This window comes from Stenella coeruleoalba (assembly GCF_951394435.1).
Source record: "Stenella coeruleoalba genome assembly, chromosome: 19".
NCBI classification, from domain to species: domain Eukaryota; kingdom Metazoa; phylum Chordata; class Mammalia; order Artiodactyla; family Delphinidae; genus Stenella; species Stenella coeruleoalba.
The window spans coordinates 45,245,965-45,269,107 of NC_137165.1; the positions used below are offsets into that span (position 1 = coordinate 45,245,965).

At 35.6% G+C, this 23,143-nt stretch overlaps 1 protein-coding gene across 9 annotated transcripts in view; it reads right to left on the minus strand.

The window, feature by feature from the left end:
- CDC27 (cell division cycle 27) overlaps positions 1-23,143 on the minus strand; it is a 58,803-nt gene that overhangs the window by 34,423 nt on the left and 1,237 nt on the right. For 2 of the 9 annotated variants that reach the window (XM_079904557.1, XM_079904556.1), the window contains exons 1-4: positions 15,364-16,232; positions 12,735-12,810; positions 4,135-4,282; positions 2,460-2,585 (exon numbers count right to left, since the gene is read on the minus strand). In XM_079904557.1, the coding sequence (XP_079760683.1) occupies positions 2,460-2,585; positions 4,135-4,282; positions 12,735-12,810; positions 15,364-15,408 (395 nt within the window). In that variant the 5' untranslated portion in view covers positions 15,409-16,232. Of the gene's footprint in view, positions 1-2,459; positions 2,586-4,134; positions 4,283-12,734; positions 12,811-15,363; positions 16,233-23,143 lie in introns of those variants that run through there. The other 7 variants (XM_079904561.1, XM_079904558.1, XM_079904562.1 and 4 more) reach the window with 4 other exon arrangements.

Sequence of the window (23,143 nt, forward strand, 5' to 3'; positions counted from 1 at the left end):
AAAACCTGAACAAACTTTTTGGCCAACCCAATAACATAAAAGTTAACTGGTGAAGAAGCCAGATGTGGACTTACAATAACCAAATCTGGGAGACAGATCTCTGTTCAATAGAGAGATAAAAAGGGGGAAAGATTTAATAAAATTAAGCTGCCTGGAGTGCCCCAACTTTAGATGGATTTTTTTAAAAACTAAAACTCCAAAAGAAGTTTCCCAAAGAATTGGGGTTAAAAAAACTATTTAAATGGCACTGGGAAGAAATAGGTTAATCTAAGAACCAAACTTAGTATCAGCTGTGTCCTAAAGATGCACATTTCATGTGGTACTGTAGACAAAAAGACCAATGATTGTCTACATCAAAATACTGGAGATAAAAGATAACCTAACAAGCTGTAGCTTCAAAACAATAACACATGGGTTTCTAGATTATGGGGTGCAACTTTGGTCACAAGACAGGTGTATGATGACTGAAATGAAGCGCCAGTTTTTGAAGCAGGGTTGTGCCCCATTGGATACTTAATCTTTTAAACTTTATGACGAATAAAAATAACCCATCCTTATTTCTCTGAGGAAGGGGAAAAACCTTCCTTCTTCATGTTTAGGACTTGATAAAACTGCACCTTCAAAAACTTTTAAACAAGTGATCTTGTTTTAAAATAATTAGTAATATATATAGCATTTTTGTGATTTAACACCTTCCCTTACTTTGTTTTATTAAATAATGTTATATAAATGATATCATAGTGTATGTAAAATTTTGAAATTGGCTTTTTTCACTTGTCATAATGCCCTTGAAATCTAAGTTATTATGTTTATCAATCGTTTGTTCCTCTTTATTGCTGAGTAGTAGTTCATTGTATGGATGCAGTTTTTTTATTCATTCACCCACTGAATTTGAGTTGATTCTATTTTTGGGCTTTTACAAATAAATCTGCTATGAACATTCATGTACAAGTACCATTTTACATTCTCACCAGCAATGTATGAGAAACCCCATTGCTCTGCATCCCCATTAGCACTTGATATTGTCAATACTTTTAATTTTAGCCATTTTAATAGGCATGTAATAGCTTCTAATGGTAGTTGCTTTTCCTTAATGGCTAATGATTTGGTACATCTTTTCATGTGCTTATTTACCATTCACATACCCTCTCTGGTGAAGTGTCCGTTCAAGATTTTGCCCATTTTCTAATTTTCTTATTATTGAGAAGTTAAAAGAAACAAAAACGACTCTTCTATCAAGTCTTTCCTAGTTACCATCTTACCTCTCTTCTTAACTGGGTAGAACTGATTATTCCCTCATTTGAACAGAATACTGCTCAAATTTTATCATAGCACTTAAATTGTGATGATAAAAATTTATAAACTTTTGTTTACTACTTCTTTCCTCCTACACTTTATTATAAACCTTTGGGGATGGAGAGGAGGACAGTGAGTTATTTATCTTTACATTCCTAGTGCCAAGTATGGTGTCTAGCCATAATAGGGGATGGATCTCAAAGTGTTTCGAACAAATGACAAGAATCATAGTTGCATGAACTAAATCCATTACTCCAAGTCCTTCTATTAAGATAAATGAAGATATTGGTATTATATATTTACTTACTCCTGTTCTCAAAAGAGTGGTGCCATCTGAAAATGAGCCCCAAATTTCAGCCAAATAATTTATTCTGTTCAAAAAGGTATTTTCAAGGTTTTTAAAAAAACTGCTATTCAAACTAGCCTCAATTTACCTTAGAACAGATGCTAACCTAATTCTTTAGATAAGCAATCCTCAATTATTTCTCCCACATGCAACAGATGACATTTACACATGAAATACCCTCCCATGGGCAGTTGAACAATTCCTGTTACCTAATTACTCCCCAACTCAGAGTATTTCAGAATAAAAATCAGTGAGAACAATATTACCATAGTGATAACTCTGAATTCATTCTCACTTGCTTTTAAGAGACTTAATTTAAAATAAATGTAAATAAATTTTAAGATTATTTGTAAAATCACTATCATTTCAGCTACCATCATAGGAAATTTGTCAAATTTATTATGACATACCAGATGGGAACTGCTATTCTTTATTACTGAAACATGACTTCATGCCTCTTTCTAAGGAGCAGTGGTGATATTTAATATCATAGAAAAAACTTCACTCTTCGCTTCTTTTTCCTCAGTAGGTCACATGAAGATATTCTCCTCACCCAAGGTAAAAAAAAACCCACATGCGCACTCAATTGTTAGGTAGTGCTGCTGTAGCTATTTATCATTAAAGCAAAGTGGACAGTCATAGACAGGATCAAAATCTCTACTGTTTTACAGGTTTAACAAGATCACGGAACTACAAGACTGTGTACTACTCAACCAAATGCTATTTGATAAACACAGATCAACATGGTTTTTTTAAAACCACAAAGCATTCTAGTACTGGAAACAAATTTCTGGTAATTTGAATCATTCTTACTTACCAATATACATGTCCCAACAATGAAAGAGTAAAGCAAGCTGAATCACCAAACTCAGTAACAATATCATCATGGCTTTTCTGCTTATTAAACACTCCACCAGATAAGATCTGTTCCCCTTCTGCAAGCCTTTAAAACACAAATTTACACATTAAAAAAAAAAAGTCAATATAAAAAGCAGTGTGTGTAAAGACATTCTTCATTACTAATGTACCTCTTGCTATGGAGACAAAGTAAATCTTAAAATTTCAGTCTTACTTTTAAAAACAGAAACAGTTACCTTTATTCTCTGTATGTTCAAATCTAGTCTGAGCAACATACACATTACTCACGTCAAAAGAAAGGGAAGACCATTATACTGGGGGGAAAATATGAATGGTTCTTCATTAACAGATGTGGAGGTCCTTCTTAGTTCTATAATTCCTTGAAGTATGAATTTGCAAGCAGGTTAAACAAGACTAACATATTAATTAAAAACTGCATACTTAATGGCCTCAGTTATTTTTAGGTTTACAAATAAAACCTGAATAGCACTTTATCTCTATTTATCAATTATGTTTTCTTGATATAGAAAATTACAAATGTTCCCCAAAGGGAAAAGAAATTTGCCTGATTTCACTATGTATTTTTAGCATATCAGAGTTTGTAATGGTTTGTGTTTTAAAGTTTTTTCCAAATCATCATGTGGAAAACTCTCAAGTAAGCTTACATAGTATATCCTAAACATAAAACTTGATATCTAAAGTTCTGTTACTATCAGTGGGACTTTTTAAAAACTATAAATATTTATAAATGGGATAAGAATGTCTAATGTAAGAACTGGCTTAAGAAACTGGTAAATTAAATAAGTAGATTTTAAAGAATTTAACATTAGAATCTTTGGAGTAGAAATAATTCAATAACAAATGTCTCAGAAATTTTGTATATATTTTAGCTAGCTTTAATTTAAAAGTCATCAATTAGACACTGGACAAATAAAACATTTAGCAGACTATGGAGACTTTATGAGGCTTATTTGTATTCTCTCACTGTAAATCTACAGACTAAATACAAAGGCTTTTACAATTATCTGTTTAGTCACCTTTACCATTATTCCATTTCTCACAGCACAGAAAACAGTTTGACAGAATACAACTAGCTAAATCTGTAGCTGCCTCCAGATTCAGAATATGGACAGCTGACTTGGTTGAACTGTACTGTGCAAAAGAAATGTTCTCCTGAATCTGCCTCCTTGCTTCAAAGGAGTAATGGTTCCCAAACAGAATGATCTTGAAAGGCAAATAATTACACAACTATCTAGACATAAGGGAGCATTAATCTCAGATGAACTGGTAAGTTAGGTTTTCAGGCTTATTCCAACTGGTCTAGCAATGAAAGCAAAGGAGAAGAAATAACACTTAGGATCATTTTAGAAAATGATTGGAATTAGTTATAACTTAGGTTTCTCCAGAGTTAAATTCTATTATTTATACCATAACAATGAAATCTCTCCATAACAAAATAATAATGCCATAAGCAGCAGTGTAAACATTTCAAAAGTTACTGAAATAGACAAACCTCTACTATCAAAAGAGGGGAGAAAGGGAGTCAGTCAGAGTTTAATCCATCAAAAGAATTTTATCCAGAATTCTACAGTGTAAGTAGAACAAAATTAGATAGAAAAGATTTAGAAACTTACTTGCTGAGATCAACACAACATTTTGCAAGCAGGTATTTACATTGCGGTGTAGTACAACTGTGTCCTTTCAAGAGTCTATATGCTTTATATGCCTTTCCTGAGCGGTAATAACAGGTTGCCAGTAAAAACAAGGCTTCTTCTGAGTGTACTAAGAACACACACACAAGAAAAATTGCCTATTATTCAGGATGTTGAATGGTAATCATTTTCACCTACCAATAGGTAAACAAGTTTAGCAACAACAACAAAAAATCAGCCATGTTATTTAATACAAAAAACAATTTATTAATTCAAATTTGAATTAAGGAGAAATACTTTTCTGACAGAAAAGTTAGTTCCCCAAGGAACCAAGGAAATAATATTCTGATAGAAAAGTTAGTTCCCCAAGGAACCAAGGAAATAATACAATGAAGACAATCGTAGTATTCTCTGTAAATCTTTAAGAAAAGCAAACACATGCACACAACTACCCTTAAATAGACTACCAGAAAAGCATCTTGTTTTTATGTAGTATTTTTCTAATAGACTCTTTGAGAGGACAGAAGTCAAATTTCATGAGAGGGAAACTCAGGGTTATAAACGTAATTATCAATCTGTATATTAAAAAAAGACCAGATTGGAACACAAACAAACACAAAAAACCAACCCACTTACTTCTAACACCAAATATACACTAGAGTATATTCAAGATAATTTAAGAAAAAGGAAAAAAATTTCTAAATTGTGAATATCCACACTATTTAAACACTCAATTGACAGACTTGACACCTGTCCAGTAACAATAATTAAACTGCTCTTTAATGGCAAGAGCAGAATTATTTATCAACCGCTTGCCTTTTCTTTACATTAGGAAATGCCTTAGTTAATGAAATGTGGCACTTTTCCCCTTACTCTCTTCCAAACTGACCATCACCTCACTTCTATCCTCACAACCTCACAACCAATCCAGATAAGAGGTTTTTTTTCTTTTTGGCCACGCCACGTGACGTGTGGGGTCTTAGTTCCCCAATGGACCAGGGATCGAACCCATGCTCCCTGCAGTAGAAGCGCGGAGTCTTAACCACTGGACGGCCAGGGAAGTCCCCAGATGAGAGTCTAGAAAGGTAACAATAAAGGGGATAGAAAGAAAGAGGGGAAAATCTGTTCTGTGCTTCTAAAAATGGGTTATGTAATAATATCAAGGCGCTGAGGGATCATCTAAGCCAGTGGTTCCTGAAGTGTGGTCCCTATACCAGCATCAGCATGACTTTGGAGCTTGTTAGAAATGGAAGTTCTTGGGCCCCATATCAGCTCAGACCCCTAAAATCAGTAATTCTGGGAGTGGGGACCAGTAATCTGTGCTGTAATAAACCCTTCAGGTGATTTTGATGCATGCTGAAGTTTGAGAATCACTGTTTTAAAGTACAGATAAACTTGCCACATCTTCCTGAAAAGTTAACTCAAAGATGTGGGATAAAAAAGTAATTTGAAATTTTCCTGTTATAAAGATTTTCCTTTTTCTTTTCTTTTCTTTTCTTTCTTTCTTTCTTCTTTTTTTTGCTGTTGTTGTTGTATGTCATGTATGTGCAAGCAAAACCCAACAGAACCCTTCTTCTCTGGTCCATTTTATTTTTCATGAAACCCTAGTATAAAAAACAGTGTACAATAAATGACATGTAGTAAATGATAAGAAATTTTAGCATATATGTGTTAATAGGATCTATAGTAGTATCTGTGATTCAGAAGCAAAAAAATGAATGAGGAGCTCTACTGCAGTGGGAACAAACTGTTAATTTCATTGAAATACAAGTGCTAATTCACATAAGTTAGAAAGTGTGATTTCTTATAGATTTTGCAAAGGCCTAGTTTCTTGTCATCTAAAAAAGTAAGCTTTTAAAAACTAGTTATACCAATAAACAATGGCTCCCAAAAACTAGTTCAACTTTCAGCTAAAAAAATGCTTTATCAAATGTTTGTTTACAAACACTTATGTTTAGGTCCATTTTTCACTGTAGTAAAATTTCCTAATACTGAAACTCCTCTTCTTACAAACAGTTTAGGCTTCAAATATAGGTTAGGTCATTTAATAAAAGCCCAAAATAATTAAGAGGAGCTTAAGCTTGCATCCTTCAGGGACATTTCCATCAAATGGGAAGATGAATTAGTCCCTCAGTGCTTTCACACACACACTATTTGGTATAAAGATACCAAATATTGTGTGCGTGATTTTAGTGTCATACTGCAACTACTTTTTTGAAGTGTGATGACTTAAAAACTATATGTTTAAGTGAGATTATAGATTGGAGGTTTAAACAAATCTTAAGCTTAATGAAACTATAAGATAGTGAAGTAAATCCAGAACAACTTGAAGGGTTGTAAAACACATGGAGAGACATGGGTGGTTTTTGAGGCTTCCCAGAAATAACTTGACAGCCCCAAACATAGCTAGTGAACCAGCAGTAAGTGGCTATAATAAATCTAAAAAAGGTAGAGTACTGACAAATAGATTTCATCTGGAACAGTAACGCCAACTGACTGACAGTGGCTGCCTCAAGTACTAAACTCAGAAAAATTTTAAGGTTGATCATGGCTTTGCCAGTAAGTGTGCAAAGATCAAAATACCAGGATCTGGAAATAGTTATAGATGTCTGCATGACATTTATTTGCCATCCTTTATTAACAGCCTTAATTAAAATATGTGATTGGGAATTATATGGTGCATAATATACAACTGGCCCTCTGTAGCTGCAGGTTCTGCACTTGGAGTTGGTTGAATCTGCAGATGCAGAACCCATGGGTGGTCCTGAGATGGCTGTGTTTTATAAACAGGAATAAAGTAAACACTGATTCCACAAAGTTACTCTTAAAGTAATACTGATAAATCAATCATGTACGAGTTAAATTAAGGTACATCCATGTGATTAAACACTCTACAGCTGTCAAAAAAAAAAACTGACAAAGATTTCCAGGATGCATTGTTAGGTGAAAAAACAAACAGAAAGTTACAGAACAATACTGAAAGTCCTCTTCTTACAAACAGGTTAGGCTTCAAATATAGGTTAGGTCATTTAATATGAGCCCAAAATAATTAAGAGGAGCTTAAAGCCTGCATCCTTCACATACATTTCCATCAAATGGGAAGATGAATTAGTCCCTTAGTGCTTTTAAATCAGACAGACACCTCTTCTTCATGTTGGCTTATAATCTAAATGAGCAGCCTTTTCCAAAATGCACCAGTTTTGGTAAGACTTAAAAAAGTCTGTTGAGGTGAGTGTTCTCTACCTAGCCTTGATAAACTCTACAAATACCACAGAGAACTCCTTAGAGGTTAGAGTACTCTGCTTGCCACCCTCTCAAAAACTCTGATGTTATAAGTATTCAAAGGGCATAAAACCTATGGAATCATCTATGATTTGTGATACACATTTCATCTTTTTTAAGATTTTTTTTGCTGTGGACCATTTTTTAAAGTCTTTATTGAATTTTGTTACAATATCACTTCCGTGGGTTTTTTTGGGTTTTTTTTAAATGTTTTGTTTTTTTGGCTGCAAGGCCAAAATGTGGGATCTTAACTCCCCCACCAGGGATCGAACCCACACCCCTTGCATTAGAAGGCAAAGTCTTAACCACTGGACCACCAGGGAAGTCCCTACACATTTCATCTTAATTATCTTTTAAGTTCTCCAGTATATAAATAATCCAGTATAGCACATGGATTAGAGTAATGACCCTACAGCCAAACCGCTTGAGTTCGGATTTTCGCACTACCACTTATTAGCTATGTGACTTATTAGGGCAAGTTAACTTCCCTGACCCTCTGTTTTTTCATCTGTAAAATAAGGATATAGTGATACCTACTTCTAAGTACTTAGTGCTGTTAGAATTAAATGAGTTAATATATACATACTTTGGATAGCACCTGACACATAGTAAGAGCTCTAGGTGCCATTATTAAATTATTATTATTGACTTTCTAAATTTGCAATACCTGAGTAGTCATCTGACATTCATGTGGGGTATATATACACGACACTGAGCCACAAACTCAAGTAATTCCGTTTTATCACTTTTTTTGCTGTTTCCAAATGCCTGGGCGCTGTACTTTACATATATGATTTGTTCCACCCTTCAGAGTCATTTCTGTTGTTGAACACTTCACCTACATATACAACTTCAGTATTTTAATACTATTCTTAATTTTTATTTTCTCTATATTTGTTCACCTCCTAAACTTCAGTACTAACTGGTTTTATACTTGTTGTATATGATGGGGGTTAATATTTTTTAATACTTTGAAAATATGCTTGGAGTAAATACACCACAGATAAGAGGGCTGGAGGAACTTTTAAAAGGCTCCTTAGTGTTTGAGGGGGAAATGACAATACATAAGGAGAAAGCAGACAGCCAGATTGTGCAGGGCTTTGCAAGCTATGTAAAGATTTAGGGATAAATTATTATAGCTATTATAGATCTCTAAAGCGTTTTGAGAAGGAAAGTAAAGAGAATGGGTTGATTTGGGAGGGGGAAAGGGAAGCGGCAGGAAAGAGTAAATATGGGAAGATCAGTTAGGAAGCTTTTCTAAGACATATTGGTGTCAGATTACAGTGGGAACATTATGAATCCAGTTTTGCATGAATTGAGTTTGATGTATGTGATATTTGTGCGAAACATCTAAGTTAATGCATTGAAATAGTTGAGTCTTGGATTTAAAAAGTTCGTTGGGAAGATGAGAGTCTTAATTCACTAACACCTAACGAAAATGAAAACTATGATGATTAAAAAAAAATAGCATTGGGAGTTCCCTGGTGGCCTAGTGGTCAGGATTCCAGGCTTTCATGGCCGTGGTCTGGGTTCAATCCCTGGCCAGGGAACTGAGATCCCGCAAGCTGCACGGCATGGCAAATGAACGAATGAGTGAATGAATGAATTGAATATATAAATAAATAAAGAGAATATTAAAACAAAAAAAGCATCATATTTTTCACCAGTAAGAATTTAATGATGACAGTAAAAGAGTAGGCCAATGGGCCAGATATCCTTTCTGTCCCCCCATATGACAAAGTGACTTGAATTTTTAGCAACAAGATAACATTTATCAAATTTTCCACAGGCAATGGCCTAAAAATGATACAATATGCCATATCTTTAGAAGTATTTGGAAAACTTCCCTCAATGATGACCTTAACATAACTGTGTAAGTAATTTTTTTTAAATGTTGCCATTTGCAGTCACATATTTCTGTGAGTTTGGGCTCTCAATATAATGGTTAAGACAGAGAAGAGAACCAGATGCTGAACCCTTTACTCTGATTCAGTTCTCTTCAACTAAGCCCAATTTATGGAGATCACTATACTCAATGCAATTTCTACATCTGGCCCATTAATCATTAAGACAGGTAGAAACCTGGTGAACAATGGTCTTAGTTCCTTCATTTCTAAAATGGTAATAGCAATGTCTATTTTATAGGATTGTTGAAGACTAAATAAGGAATTAATATTAAGTACTCAGAGTCCTACTACACAGTAAGAAATCAATCAATGGTAGAATTACTGTTATTATTATTGAGCTGGGATAGTATCTACTCCCATTGCACTTAAATTCTAAAATCTTCCCTCATAGAAATATAGTCAAACAGAGTAGTTAGGTTCTATATTGAGAGAAACTAACAATGAGCAACTTTCCAAGTGTTAAGCACTGTATCAGACACAGGTAGTAAGAGGATTAAACAGCTTTATGTGGATTAATTTGGAATCCTGCCTCAATTCTATGGGAAAACCTGTTCATCTAAATTTGAAACCACTAATTTGCAATCTTTTGGAACCTAACTATAATAAACTAGAAACTGCCTACCCTTTAATAAACAAATTTAAAAAAAGAAAGAAGTATAAGTCAGCAAAAATGGGGGCTTGCCTAGGTATCAATGAAAATATATATAAATAGATTATCCACAATCAACCTTGCTTTTACATAATCGAGCAGAATAGGGCAATCTATTATATTACCTTCTTTCTAAGCCTCTCACTGTTCTAAATCTTTTCATTTGGACCTCAGACTTCTGCTCAACAGATCTTCCCTCACTTTCCTCACTGAACTCCTGTTCTCCCCTGAGGACCTGTCGGCACTCCCAAAGGGATGCTAATTCCCTCCTATCCCACAGTAAGGTTGGTTTCCTCCTTGCTTCTCACAACTTTTTCCAAGCATTACCCTTTGTCCTTCTGTGAAATTCCTTCCTCCTGAGATTCATACCTTCTCCTTATAACTCTCAGTTACTAAATTCAAGACATTCTGCTTCATTAACGAAAGAATTCTGCACCTCATTCACAGTCTTCCTCTCCTAAGTTATTCTCATATATCTCCCAATTCAACTTCATCTGGACTTCCAGTACCTCTCTAAAACCTCTTATTTACCAATCCCTTCCTGTGTTAACTTTCCTATGTAGTTTACATTTCCTGGTCCACATCTTGCCTGTATTCTTAATGTTCTTATCCCTTGTCCCTTTTTGACACATGCCTAGCAAACCCCTAATATCTACCTTCTATGCCTGCAGTTGGGTTACTAAGCACTTTATTTGAGTAAAATCATATAACTGAGCAGAAAGGTTCCACTACTAGTTCATGCAGACACACAAAAAAACTCACCTACAACCATAAAAAAAATTAAAAATTTTGGTAAGTAATCCAATGGGAGGTTACTCAAAAAGTGGGAAAACTGAGTTAAACACTGGAGTAAAAAGAAGGCAGCACTGTTCCTGGTTAAGAAGGCTTTAAGATAGTAACATGTCAGTACTTGCTAAATTGATTCATAGACTTATATAGGTCCGCACTGATCAAAATATTTGTGAAATTTCAAAGCAGTAGTAAAATACACATGAAAAAATAAAGAATTAAAAAAAGGGTAAAGACTTCTTAGCAAAGAAAGAATTGGGAAAAAAATGATGGAAGATAGGCGTTATTAGATATTAAAAGACAATATAAAGTGTTAATAATAAAACAGTATGATACTGAATTAAAAACAGAAAATTAACTAATGAAAGAAAGGAGAGGTTCTGGGGACAGAGCAAAACATTTTTTAAAAATCTAATACATGAGAACCTGTTGTATAGCACAGGGAACTCCACTTCATTTTACAGCAGAAACTAACACAACATTGTAAAACAACTATACCTCAATAAAAAATAAATAAATAAAAATTTTAAAAATAAAATAAAAATTTAATATAAAACCAAGTAAGATACCATGTGGGGCAGGGGGGAAATTATTTAATAAATAACATGGACCAAACTAAGTAATAATACTATGATAAAAATTTTTTAAATATTTTATTTATTTATTTATTTGGTTATGTCAGATCTTAGTTGTAGCAGAAATTTTTAAAAACTTTTTTTAAACTACCAAGAACTGTATGTTTATTGAGTTGCAGAAAGATGACAATTTTCCAGCTATTGGAGCAATAGGAGAAAGTTTAAATGACACAGCTGATGAGTTCAACTACATAACAATTTAAAATACCAGATTAATAAAAATCAATAGAATTAAGATTAAAAGGCAAAGAATCTGGAGCAAATATGCAATAAACAAAGATACAGCTCACAGAAATAGGAATACATTTAAAATAAACACTTGAGAAAATACCCAGAATCCTTCACAGTTATAAACATGCAAGACAAAATACCTCACAATTTTCCAGTAAGCAAAAATACATAATAATGGTAAATCTGATATTGATAGGACTATGAAGGAAGTCTTACACTATTGGTGACACCTTGATTATCACACCTCTCTCTGCTGGGTTATCAACTAGGCAAAAAGTAATTTGTTGTAGAACTGATCACACCTTTTGACTCATAAATTCCATTTTAGAGTATATAACCCAAGGAAATGACTTAAAAGAAAAGTTGTACATAATTATCTATCTTAGCATCTTAGAAAGAGGATTATAATAATTAATGACAGAAACAAAACACACATTACCAGCTAATGTTTACTGAGCATTTATTACCATGCCAGAAGGCTGTGCCAAATGCTTTAAATATACTACTTCATTCTTCAATTCTATGAGACAGTTACTATTATCTTTACTTTGTAGATGAGAAATCTGAAATAATCAGACATTAAGTAACTTGCCCACAGTATACTACTGCATGTTTAAGTGACAGGGTTAGGGTTTGTACTAAGGCTGTAGGCTCAAAACCCATGCTCTAAGCCACAGAATATAGACTGTAATAAAAAACCTGGGAAAAAATACCTAAAGACGGGGAACATGATTAAGTAAACCATAGCATAAAACCCAAAGCAACTCTACACAGTTATTAAAAGTAGCATATAAGGAGCTACACAGACACTCGGAAATATTTTTATGAACTAGTGTCAATCATAAAGATAAAACAAAAGTGATACCCAGGGGACTTCCCTGGCGGTCCAGTGGTTAAGACTCCGTGCTTCCAATACAGGGGCCACGGGTTCTATTCCTGGTCGGGGAACTAAGATCCCACATGCCGCGTGGCGTGGCCAAAAAAAAAAAAAAAAAGGAATACCCAGAATCTTGTTACAGTCATAAAAAGTGATGGAATTCCATATATTTTATTCTTTTACAGTTCTATAGAAATGAACAGATTACAAACCTTCTGCATATAGTCGCTCTGCGAGGAAAACTGCATCTCTGTAAGCATAGTGGTTTAGTGCTTGCCATATAGCAGCCTGTAAGTGGAGGAAAAAGAACATAAATATACAAACATAGAGAGTTTCAAGGTAACTCTTAGCACAGAGCCTTGCATATAATACTCAAATTAACATGTCTAAATTAAGTAATAAAACCTCACTGCCCACAGTGCAAACTCCATAACATATTAGATAAGGCTCTTCACTGTATGGCTCCTAACATATCTGAATTTACTCACTCAACTCCCCATGAAATTTTAGACCTCTGTGTCTCTGTACTTCCTTTTCCTTCACTGGGGAATGTGGGCTCCTTCACCTACCTCCTCTTATAAATTCCTCATCCCTATAGACCCAGTTTAAATAATATCTACTTCATAAAGCTTTCTTCACTGGAGAGCTCTAATATTCCTTTATTCAATAAATATTTACTGAGTGCCTACTATGTGCCAGCACTTTCTAGACTCTAGGCACACAATAAATAACAAATAGTTTCTGTTCTCATAGAGTGCATTTTAGTGTTACTCCTGTCTAGATCAGTGGCTATCAACCCTTTCTTGTGGTGCTCTACCTCAAATCCACTGAATCACAATCTCTGGAAGTTGGGATTGAGTTTAGATATCCTTATTTTTAAACCTTTTTACTGGTAAGCATTCAGGGTTCAGAACGATTCTTCTACTTTCTAGGTAAGTAGTTCTGTCTCCTTTTATAGTATACTCTTTTGAAAAACTTATAAAGCTATGGACCTCCTCCCCAGAAAAAAGCACATGGACATATATACAGAAAATGTGTATACAGGTGTGTGGGGTTCACAAATATCTTGGTTCATTAAGAATCACTGGTCTAGCTGATGGGAGACAGTATTAGAGCCCAATACATAAAAGGTGTTCAATAAATATTTATGGAATTCAATTCAGATACTTGAAAGGGGAAGAGACAAGTAACTGACCTAGAAACATGCTTTCTCTTTTGCATATTAGAGACTACAGCAGTACTAGTGCCTTGAGGAGCACTGCCGCTGCCAGGACTAGGAGAGGTACTCCTTGTTTGAAACTCAAAAAGTCTTTCACTATACAAGGTCAGAAACGTTGGGTAAGTATACATGAAATAACAATTGTACTGGTAAATCAATCTGGGTAAGTTATGGATTTAAAAGATTTTAATGGGCTGGTTAGTGAATCTAACCATCATTTATAGAACTGCACATAAAGAAAAGTACCTAGGGTCTATCCCCTCTTTCCTAGTCCCAGTCTGTAACAGAATCTTCTTTCCTGTAAACTTTTATTTTCCTAAGTGGTTTTTCTACCTACAGGCTACAATGTAATCCATCCTGTCCCAGAATTCCTCAAACAAAAACATCATCACTGCTAAACAGGAGACAATAGTGAGAGGCTTGGGTTCAAATTCATGTTCCATGACTTACTAGTTCTGTGTCTTGGGCAAGTAACAATGTCTCTTAAGACTCAGTCTCTTAATTTAAAACATAAGACTCCAATAAAGTACACAATGGTTCCTAGCACATACCTAATAATTACTCAATAAATTTTAGCTGCTGCCCTCATCATTATCACTATCATGTCTTCTTCCCAGATCAAAACTTGCTAATGATTCCTCTTGGATAGCCCCACAAAGTTTACACAATAAACATCTACAGAACAAAGCTCTATCAGTCCCTAAACATCAGCTGTATTTTCATATTTCAGAGTCTTCACCTCTGTTTGGGCTGTCCTTTGTCTTTAACTTCTATCTCCTGAAATTTGTCATCCTTTCTTCAAAATTCAGCTTACATGGTCTCTTCCTTTCATGAAGCCTTCACTGATCTATCCCATGCAATATTAATTACTCCATTCTATGAGGTCCTAGACAATTTTGTTTATACTTTTTAAAAAAATATCAGGCTTTTTATTAGATTTGGTTATATTATTTGGTTAACCAGGTTGCAACTTCTTGTGGGCAAAAGCCAGATTCTATTTTTCTCTATAATTCCCTGGTTATCCTACTTAACTAAGTTATTTCCCTAGTTATCCTAGATAACTGTCTTCAAACATAGAGAATGCTTGGGCTTCCCTGGTGGCGCAGTGGTTGAGAGTCTGCCTGCCGATGCAGGGGATACGGGTTCGTGCCCTGGTCCAGGAGGATCCTACATGCCGCAGAGCGGCTGGGCCTGTGAGCCATGGCCGCTGAGCCTGCGCGTCCGGAGCCTGTGCTCCGCAACGGGAGAGGCCACAACAGTGAGAGGCCCGCGTACAAAAACAAAACAAAACAAAACAAAAACATAGTGAATGCTCAATAAAGTTTGTTGAATGAATGTTTTAAAACTCTGAATCTATTTTCCACTTACTGACCTGTAAACTTTTAGTAACCCAATCTGGAAGTAAAATATAAGATATTCCTATAAACATTATTAAAACATTAAAGTTGGCAATATAAAAAAATACAAAATAACATCCAGCTGTTTCTTCCTTGATACAATAAGCAAAACATTATAAAGGAACCAAGAATCTGGTAAGGAGATATGGGTCAGTCTGACCGAGGGGTTGGAATACATCAGATTTGGGGGCAATAAAATCTCTCAGTGGTGTGATCTATAAATACCTGGAAGATAACCAGATTTTTCTGGTAAATGGCAGCTGAGATCATGTCTCCATACTACTTGGATCATTTTCCTTATCATCTTATTCAATATGCCTGCCACCTCTGAAATACATCATTCATCCATTTGGTAAATATTTATTGAGCATCTACTTTGTTTGCTATATGATCCTGATAGCAGTAAAAAAAAAAAAACAACATAAAAAACTTAACCAATTTGAGAAAATCAAGTTCTTCCGGTAGGTTACACAAAGCCTTAACATTTTGAATTTTCAGGTATTTACTGACAATGAGAAATAAGTCGGGTATTATTCTACAGGCACCTATCTGGTCATTGTCATTGTGCTCACTGTGCTTTTGTTTTCTTATCAAACAGCCAGAAAGCTGAACCTTTGAACAAAAATATGTGGTGTTAGCAAGGAGTGAATATAATAGCAGGTTTTAAACATACTACAGAATCACTGCTATCTAATCTGTATTTCCTCTATACTACAACACAACAAAGAGACAGATAAAAGATAATGCAATAAACTGTGTTTTCCTCAGAGAATTTCAACATTTGGATAGAATAACTCAAAAAAAAAGTCATTCAGAAAACAACAGCTAAAGGGTATTCAAACCTAATGTGACTCAATTATTTCTTGAATACTTAATATGATCTCCACACCTCAATCCAAGGCAGATAAAGATCCCTCAGACACTAATCTAGATGACCAAATCAATTCTCTTGACCTTTAGCTTTAATCATCTGTAAAATAAGGATAACAATACTTACCTCTGAGATAAGCCTAGCACAGTGACTGGCTAAATTCTAAACCCCCCAAAGAACTGATCTGGCCTTCTGGTGTTCTACCAGACCATATATGACCTAGGGTTCTGAAACTATGCCTATAGGTATCTTTCAAAATGATACTCATTTATTTCATTTTATTAAAAAATTTTTAAAATTAATTTATTTATTGGCTGCGATGGGTCTTCGTTGCTCCGCATGGGCTCTCTCTAGTTGCAGCGAGTGGAGTCTACTCTTCATTGTGGTGTTCAGGCTGCTCATTGCAGTGGCTTCTCTTTCTGCAGAGCAAGGGCTCTAGGTGCGTGGGCTTCAGTAGTTGTGGCACACGGGCTTAGCTGCTCCGAGGCATGTGGGATCTTCCCGGACCAGGGCTCGAACCCGTGTCTCCTGCATTGGCAGGGGGATTCTTAACCACTGCGCCACCAGGGAAGCCCCGATACTCATTTAAATTAGGCAACTGCAGTAATAATGAAAGGAAGAAACTTAATAAACATTTACTTTTTTTTTTTTGGTGTGGCATGTGGGATCTTAGTTCCCCGACCAGAGATCAAACCTGCGCCTCCTGCATTGGAAGCGCAGAGTCTTAACCACTGCACTTAGGGGACTGCCAGGGAAGTCCCCCAAACATTTACTTTTAAAGGCAGACCATTTTTTCCCTAGATTACTTTAGGAGTGTCTTACTTAGCCCCTCTGAATTCTTTTCTACCCTATGATCCATTCTCTCCCTATGAGCTTTTCACAAGTCAGATCTGATCATATCACCCCTTTGCTTAAAATCCTTCAATGGCTTCTCACTGTTCTTAATGATAAAAGCAAAAGCCACCAAACTAGGCAGTGTGGTATAGTCTGTACCTACCTCTTCTGTTCATCTTGCATCATATTTTCTCATGCTTTCCATGCTACCACAACGACCTTCTTTTAGCTCCTCAAATCTGCCATGTTATCCTTCTGCCACAGGTCCTTTAAACATACAGTTCATTTTGCCTGGCACACCCCCTTCCTTTCCTTCAAAATATGCAAATTCTAGTCATTCTTTGGACTTCTTTCCCAGGGAAGGCTTTTTTAGGACACCCAGATGAGGTTAGGCATCCTTATACACTCTGATGACACCAAGTACCTTTCCTTTGCAATACTTCTCACTGTTTTAATTTTACACATATTTAGAAGAGTATGTGAATAATGTCTTCCTCACTATAATATAAACTTTAGAAAGGTAGGGACTACATCTGTTTTTGCTCACTATATACTCCCAGCATTTATTATGTACTTTTTTTTTTTTTTGCGGTACGCGGGCCTCTCACTGTTGCGGCCTCTCCCGTTGCGGAGCACAGGATCCGGACGCGCAGGCTCAGCAGCCATGGCTCACAGGCCCAGCCGCTCCGCGGCATGTGGGATCTTCCCGGACCGGGGCACGAACCCGTGTCCCCTGCATCGGCAGTTAGACTCTCAACCACTGCGCCACCAGGGAAGCCCTATTATGTACTTTTTAAGTAGGTGCTTTAACTAATGTATGGTGAATGAATAAACAAATGGCCTTTGAACTCTGGCAGTCCTCCCACTGTTAGCATTTTATGTTAGTCTTAGCCTTAAGTTTTTCTGTATTATGATATGTCCAATAGTTAAGGATCTCTGGAAATCTCGAAAGAAACTCCATGGTACATAGAATTATTTTTGTAATGCAAATAATTACCACCTAATTACTCCTTTATAAAATATGGGGATTTCCTAAGAACCTACTAAAAGAACATGGTGAAGAGAAAGAATATACCCAGGATTTGATGCTGGAGACCTGTGTTCAAATGTGTGTGCCAGCACTTTCAGCAGTGTGACTTTGGGGAATTATTTAACGTTTCTCAGCCTCAATTTCCTCATGTGAAAAATGGAACTCTATTTTTGGACTTGTGTGGGTTAAATGAAATGATATGGTGCTCCTGGTATACTGACTGGCACACATTAGGCACTTAAAACCTTTTGCTTTTCCAGCTCTTAATATAAACAAATTCAATAAATATAATTTATAGTTTGTGTTATGTAACATCTCTCATTATATCTGCCACAGTTGTTTATTTTGTAACATATAAGCCACACACACACACAAAAATAGATTCTGAAGAACCTAGGGCCAGGACAGGAATAAAGACGCAGACGTAGAGAATGGACTTGAGCACACAGGGAAGGGGAAGGGTAAGCTGGGGCGAAGTGAGAGAGTGGCATGGATACATATACACTACCAAATGTAAAATAGACAGCTAGTGGGAAGCAGCCGCATAGCACAGGGAGATCAGCTCGGTGCTTTGTGACTACCTAGAGGGGTGGGATAGGGAGGGAGGGTGGGAGGGAGACGCAAGAGGGAGGAGATATGGGGATATATGTATATGTATAGCTGATTCACTTTGTTATACAGCAGAAACTAACACACCATTGTAAAGCAATTATACTCCAATAAAGATGCTGAAAAAATAAAGTAAAATAACTAAAAAAAAAAAAAAAGACCCAATGATTGATTCACCAGCTACATTAGTGATATTGATCACCACGAAAATTTGGCACATTAATATTGTGGCCCAAAACTCCTAGAACTTTGACTTTCTGTCTTTTTAAAATTAAATAAATGAAAGAGAAAAAAAGTATCATATTCAAGAGTTCTATCCATTTCTGATTTAAAATCAAGTTTTGCTCAGAACAACATCATTCCTTTATCACCAATTCTTAAGAGGGTCAGAAAGGGACAGTGAAGGCAGGCAACAAAAACTCCCATACATCCCAGAAGTAAAACTTGCCACATAACAGCTTTCATCACCACTCTGCTCCAGCATCTGAGTGACGGTATGTATCTCTTTTGGGGGAATGGAGTGGGGAATAAACTATTTTCTAAAGCATTACAAATTGGTAGCTCATGACAGACAGGGTTAAGATTAGCCCCCTTGTTATTCATCTACTGCTCAACTGCTGGTGTAAACCTGCCCATAAAAGAATATCACTCAGTGAATCACTTCAGGAGTTCTACAAAGTAAAGCCACATGGACGAAATGCTGCGAAAGGTTATGAAGCCAAACAGAGCAACACCCACCGACCCCAAAAAAAAGTTTAAAAGAGAAATCCTACTGATTAAATTAATGGGTCAGTCCTAGGCTACAGTGATTTTAAAGATAATTAAATCAACACCACAGAAATGAAATGGCAAAGTTCCTTACTTCCTTGCTCTTAAATATAAAATATTATTTTAAATATAAACAAACCTCTGTAAGTTGTACAACTAATTCAGACTTAAATGTGACCACATAGATTGTTTTGTGTTATTCTTGTTTTTGTCAAAAAAGAAAATAGTTTTCTTTTAGATTATAAAAGATCTTTTTTTAGATCATAAAAGAAATGAACAATATAAGAAGGTATGAAGAAAAAAAATCACTGTGGAATTTTCCTATTATACATTACAATCTAATTTCTAGAACTCTAATTTAGTTCAGGTCTACATCAGTGGTTCTCAGTCTGGGCAATTTTGCCCCCCAAAAGGACATGTAGTGATGTCTGGGGGGCATCTTTGGTTGTCACAAACAGAGGGGACATCTAGTGGGTAGAGGCCAGGGATGCTGCAAAACACTCTACAATACACAGGACAGTACCCCTACAACAAAAAATTAGCTTGCTCAAAACATCAATAGTGCCAAGATTGAGAAACCCTGATATACATTACCATGTAACTGGATTTCTCTACTAGCCTGTATGTCTCCTTAAATCTTGTCTTGTCCCTCCTTCCCAATAGCATCAGATTAATTTTTCCAAAGTAGTGCTTTCATTACATAATTTTTCTGTTGAAAAACCTATAAAGGCTATTTATTACCAACAAATTAAATCTAAACTCCTCAGCCTGGATGTTAAGTCCCCTGTAACCTGATTCTACTTGGCTAGCAAAACCTTATCTTTTCCTCCTCTATTTCCATCCTAGCCAATGCTATAGTTTTATTATTTTCCTGTTCCTAAACACCATTCTCAACGTTGGGCTCTTGCTCATGCCATTCCATGCCAAGAATATTCTCTCTTCCCTACCAGTTCAAACCCTTTCCACCTTCTAAAGCTTTAAGTTCTACTCCTTCAAGAAACCGTTCCCATTTTTCCAGTCTACAAGGATCTCTCTTTCCTGTATTTATTGTTATCTGTGCAATCACATACTGACTTGTAACATTATCCAGTTGTTCCTGTTAAGTATACTTATCTTCCCAACAAGACTAGACCCCTCAATAGATTAGAGGTTACATATCCACATTTCTACTGGTTGGTTTCACAAATATCTCCAACTCAATTTGTTCACAACAGAATTCTTAATTGTCCTCCTTCAAATTTGTCTCCTCTCAAAGAATTCTCCATTTATTAAATGGTGCCCCCCAAAATTAAATCCAGGTAGCTGTTCTTGATCCCCCCACAAACAATCAATTTCCATGTCTCATTGGTTCTTCCTCTAAAACAACTCTTGAATTTATCTACTTCTTTCCTACTTCACTGCTACCACTTTAGTCTAGGTTACCTTCATCCTAAGACTGTGTTTACTTTTGCCTCCTTCCTCCCTGACCTTTCACGTATAGTAGCCAGAGAGATCTTAAGATCTATATCAGATAGTGTCAACCCATGGCTGAAAATCCTTCAGTGATTCCCCATTACAGTTAGAATGAAAACTGAACTCCTTATAATGGCCTTCCATTACTATGCAACTCCAGCCACACTGGCCCTCTTTCAGTTCTTCCAATGCCAAGTTCTGCTGTGTCTTAGGCACTTTGCACATGCTGTTTTCTCTGCTTGTAATGCTCTTCAAACTACTGTTTCCTTCTCAAACTTTGAACTCAGGTTCAATGTTATTTGCTCAAAAGGAACTTTCCTAACATCCTTTTTAGAGTATGTGTTAGAATGTCTTTTATCTGTGCTTGGCACATAGCAGGTGCATAACAGTCTTCCCAATTTGATTTTTTTCATTGAGGCTGCTTCTGAACATTGATGGTCCAATTGCAGATCTGACTTAGGTCAGGACCCTCCTATTAGGTCTCTCTCCTAACACCCTATTTATAGTGCCCTTCTTATCACAGTTTATAATTATTAATTTGTGATTATTTGTCTCATGCTTTCTCTATATATAAGCACAAAGGCTATATCGGGATACTAGTCCATAAAGGAATTACTGCATATTTGTAACGACTTCCCCCTCTACCTCCCCATCCCAAAGCTTATTCTCCCAGTTCAGGTACTATGTAGCACTGTCTTCAAAACACTATATTGGACCTAAATATAATGTAATCTGTTTTCCAAAAGAAAATTTTATAAACAAAATGTTTCAGCTAACTTGAATATATAAATTTTTTCAATGAAGATCAAATAGTCAAATGCCTATTGATTTATCAATTTAGTTACATACATATATTTTTTAAAAGCATAAAATATATTTAGGAATTTCATTTTTTTCTACTCTCGTTGGATAACACAGCTTTATTGAAAAGCCATTACGGGGGGTGGTGGGAATCATCTAACACAATTTTCCTGAATACACTACCTTCAATTCTATTACTTGAAAATGGTACCTTATGAATCCACGTTAGATGCTGTCCCTGTTCATCTTATCCCAAGCCAAAAGTATTCCTTCACTATCTAATAATCTCTAAAACAATATTATATGTGTAAAGCACCCACTTACTATACTGCTTACTAAGGTGATTTTTACAACTTCATCCAACACTTCTGTGATGTCCTACCCCCAGGAATAATTGATAAATCTACATAAAATGTCTTTTTAAAAATCAATTTCATCAGGTGAATTTTATAAACATGCAAATTAGCATGGATTCAAGTCACTTAGGCTAGTGTGTCTTCCCTAAATAGTTATTTTAAAAATAAAATAATTGACAGAATTTCTGCCTCATAATAGGAGAGATTTTTTGCAAAGACTCAAAGTAACAATTTCCTATAAGAGATAATTTGGAGCACTTATATTTAGGCTTATGTGACATATCAACCTGGGTATTCCATGTTAAAACTTTAAAAAAAGAAAAAGCAAAAAACAGTTGCTCATCTTTTCTCTCAACTTTTTCCTATGCCTAGTAATACCTCAAACCCTGAGGCATCCCTAGAAAGGAAACGCTTTTTCAACTTACTCTCATTCCTCTACAAATACATGCAATCGCTTATCATAGTTTAAAAAAAAAAGTATCTTATTTAGTTGTTCTATTTTTATTTTCTTCCTTACTCTTCTTTCCTGTTTTCAGCACTATCCCTGATCAGTTTATCTTTATCATTGTAGCCAAAGTTGCTTGTTCCTCCTACTGCTCCAGATCCCTTCTTGAATGACTTCTTATCCTAAAAATTATAACCAAAATTCTCACCTAGCTATATCCTAAAACTTCTTACCTCTGTCCCCAAATCTAATAAACAAAGGTAGTGTGCGTGGGGGGGCGGGGGGAGACAAATTTGACTCTTAAGCCTTAAAAATACCTAAATGCATTACTGCTAAGAGTACTTTAAGGAAAAAGAGAAAACCTGATGGGTACTGTCAAGGAGTTGGCTACATGTTTCTTTTCTTCTCCATGTTTTTATGCAAGTTGAAATTGTTATTAAAAAGTGGTTATAGGCTAGCAATAAAACTAGTTTATCATTTTAGAAGCTGTACCTATAGGGCAAATGTATCATTAATTATTAAGACAAAATAACAAAAATATGAAACAGAAATTAAACAACTTGAGTGATCTGCTTATCCATTTAAGAGTATAGATAGCAACTTCTAATTTCATGTTAGGCCTCAAAAAAAAAAAAATCTTAAAAAGAGACTCTTCACTAGTAAGAGAAATTCGGATGGAAAGAAATAGCTTTGAAAGCACCAGTATAATGTACAAACAGGTAAACTTCCTAAGACAGAATCCCACATTACATTAATTAAAAAACGAATAGCTGCTATATGTAAAGAGCTGGAGAAGGAGCCAACTAGGAGAAGTTGATATTTCATCCTGTGAAGAAAAA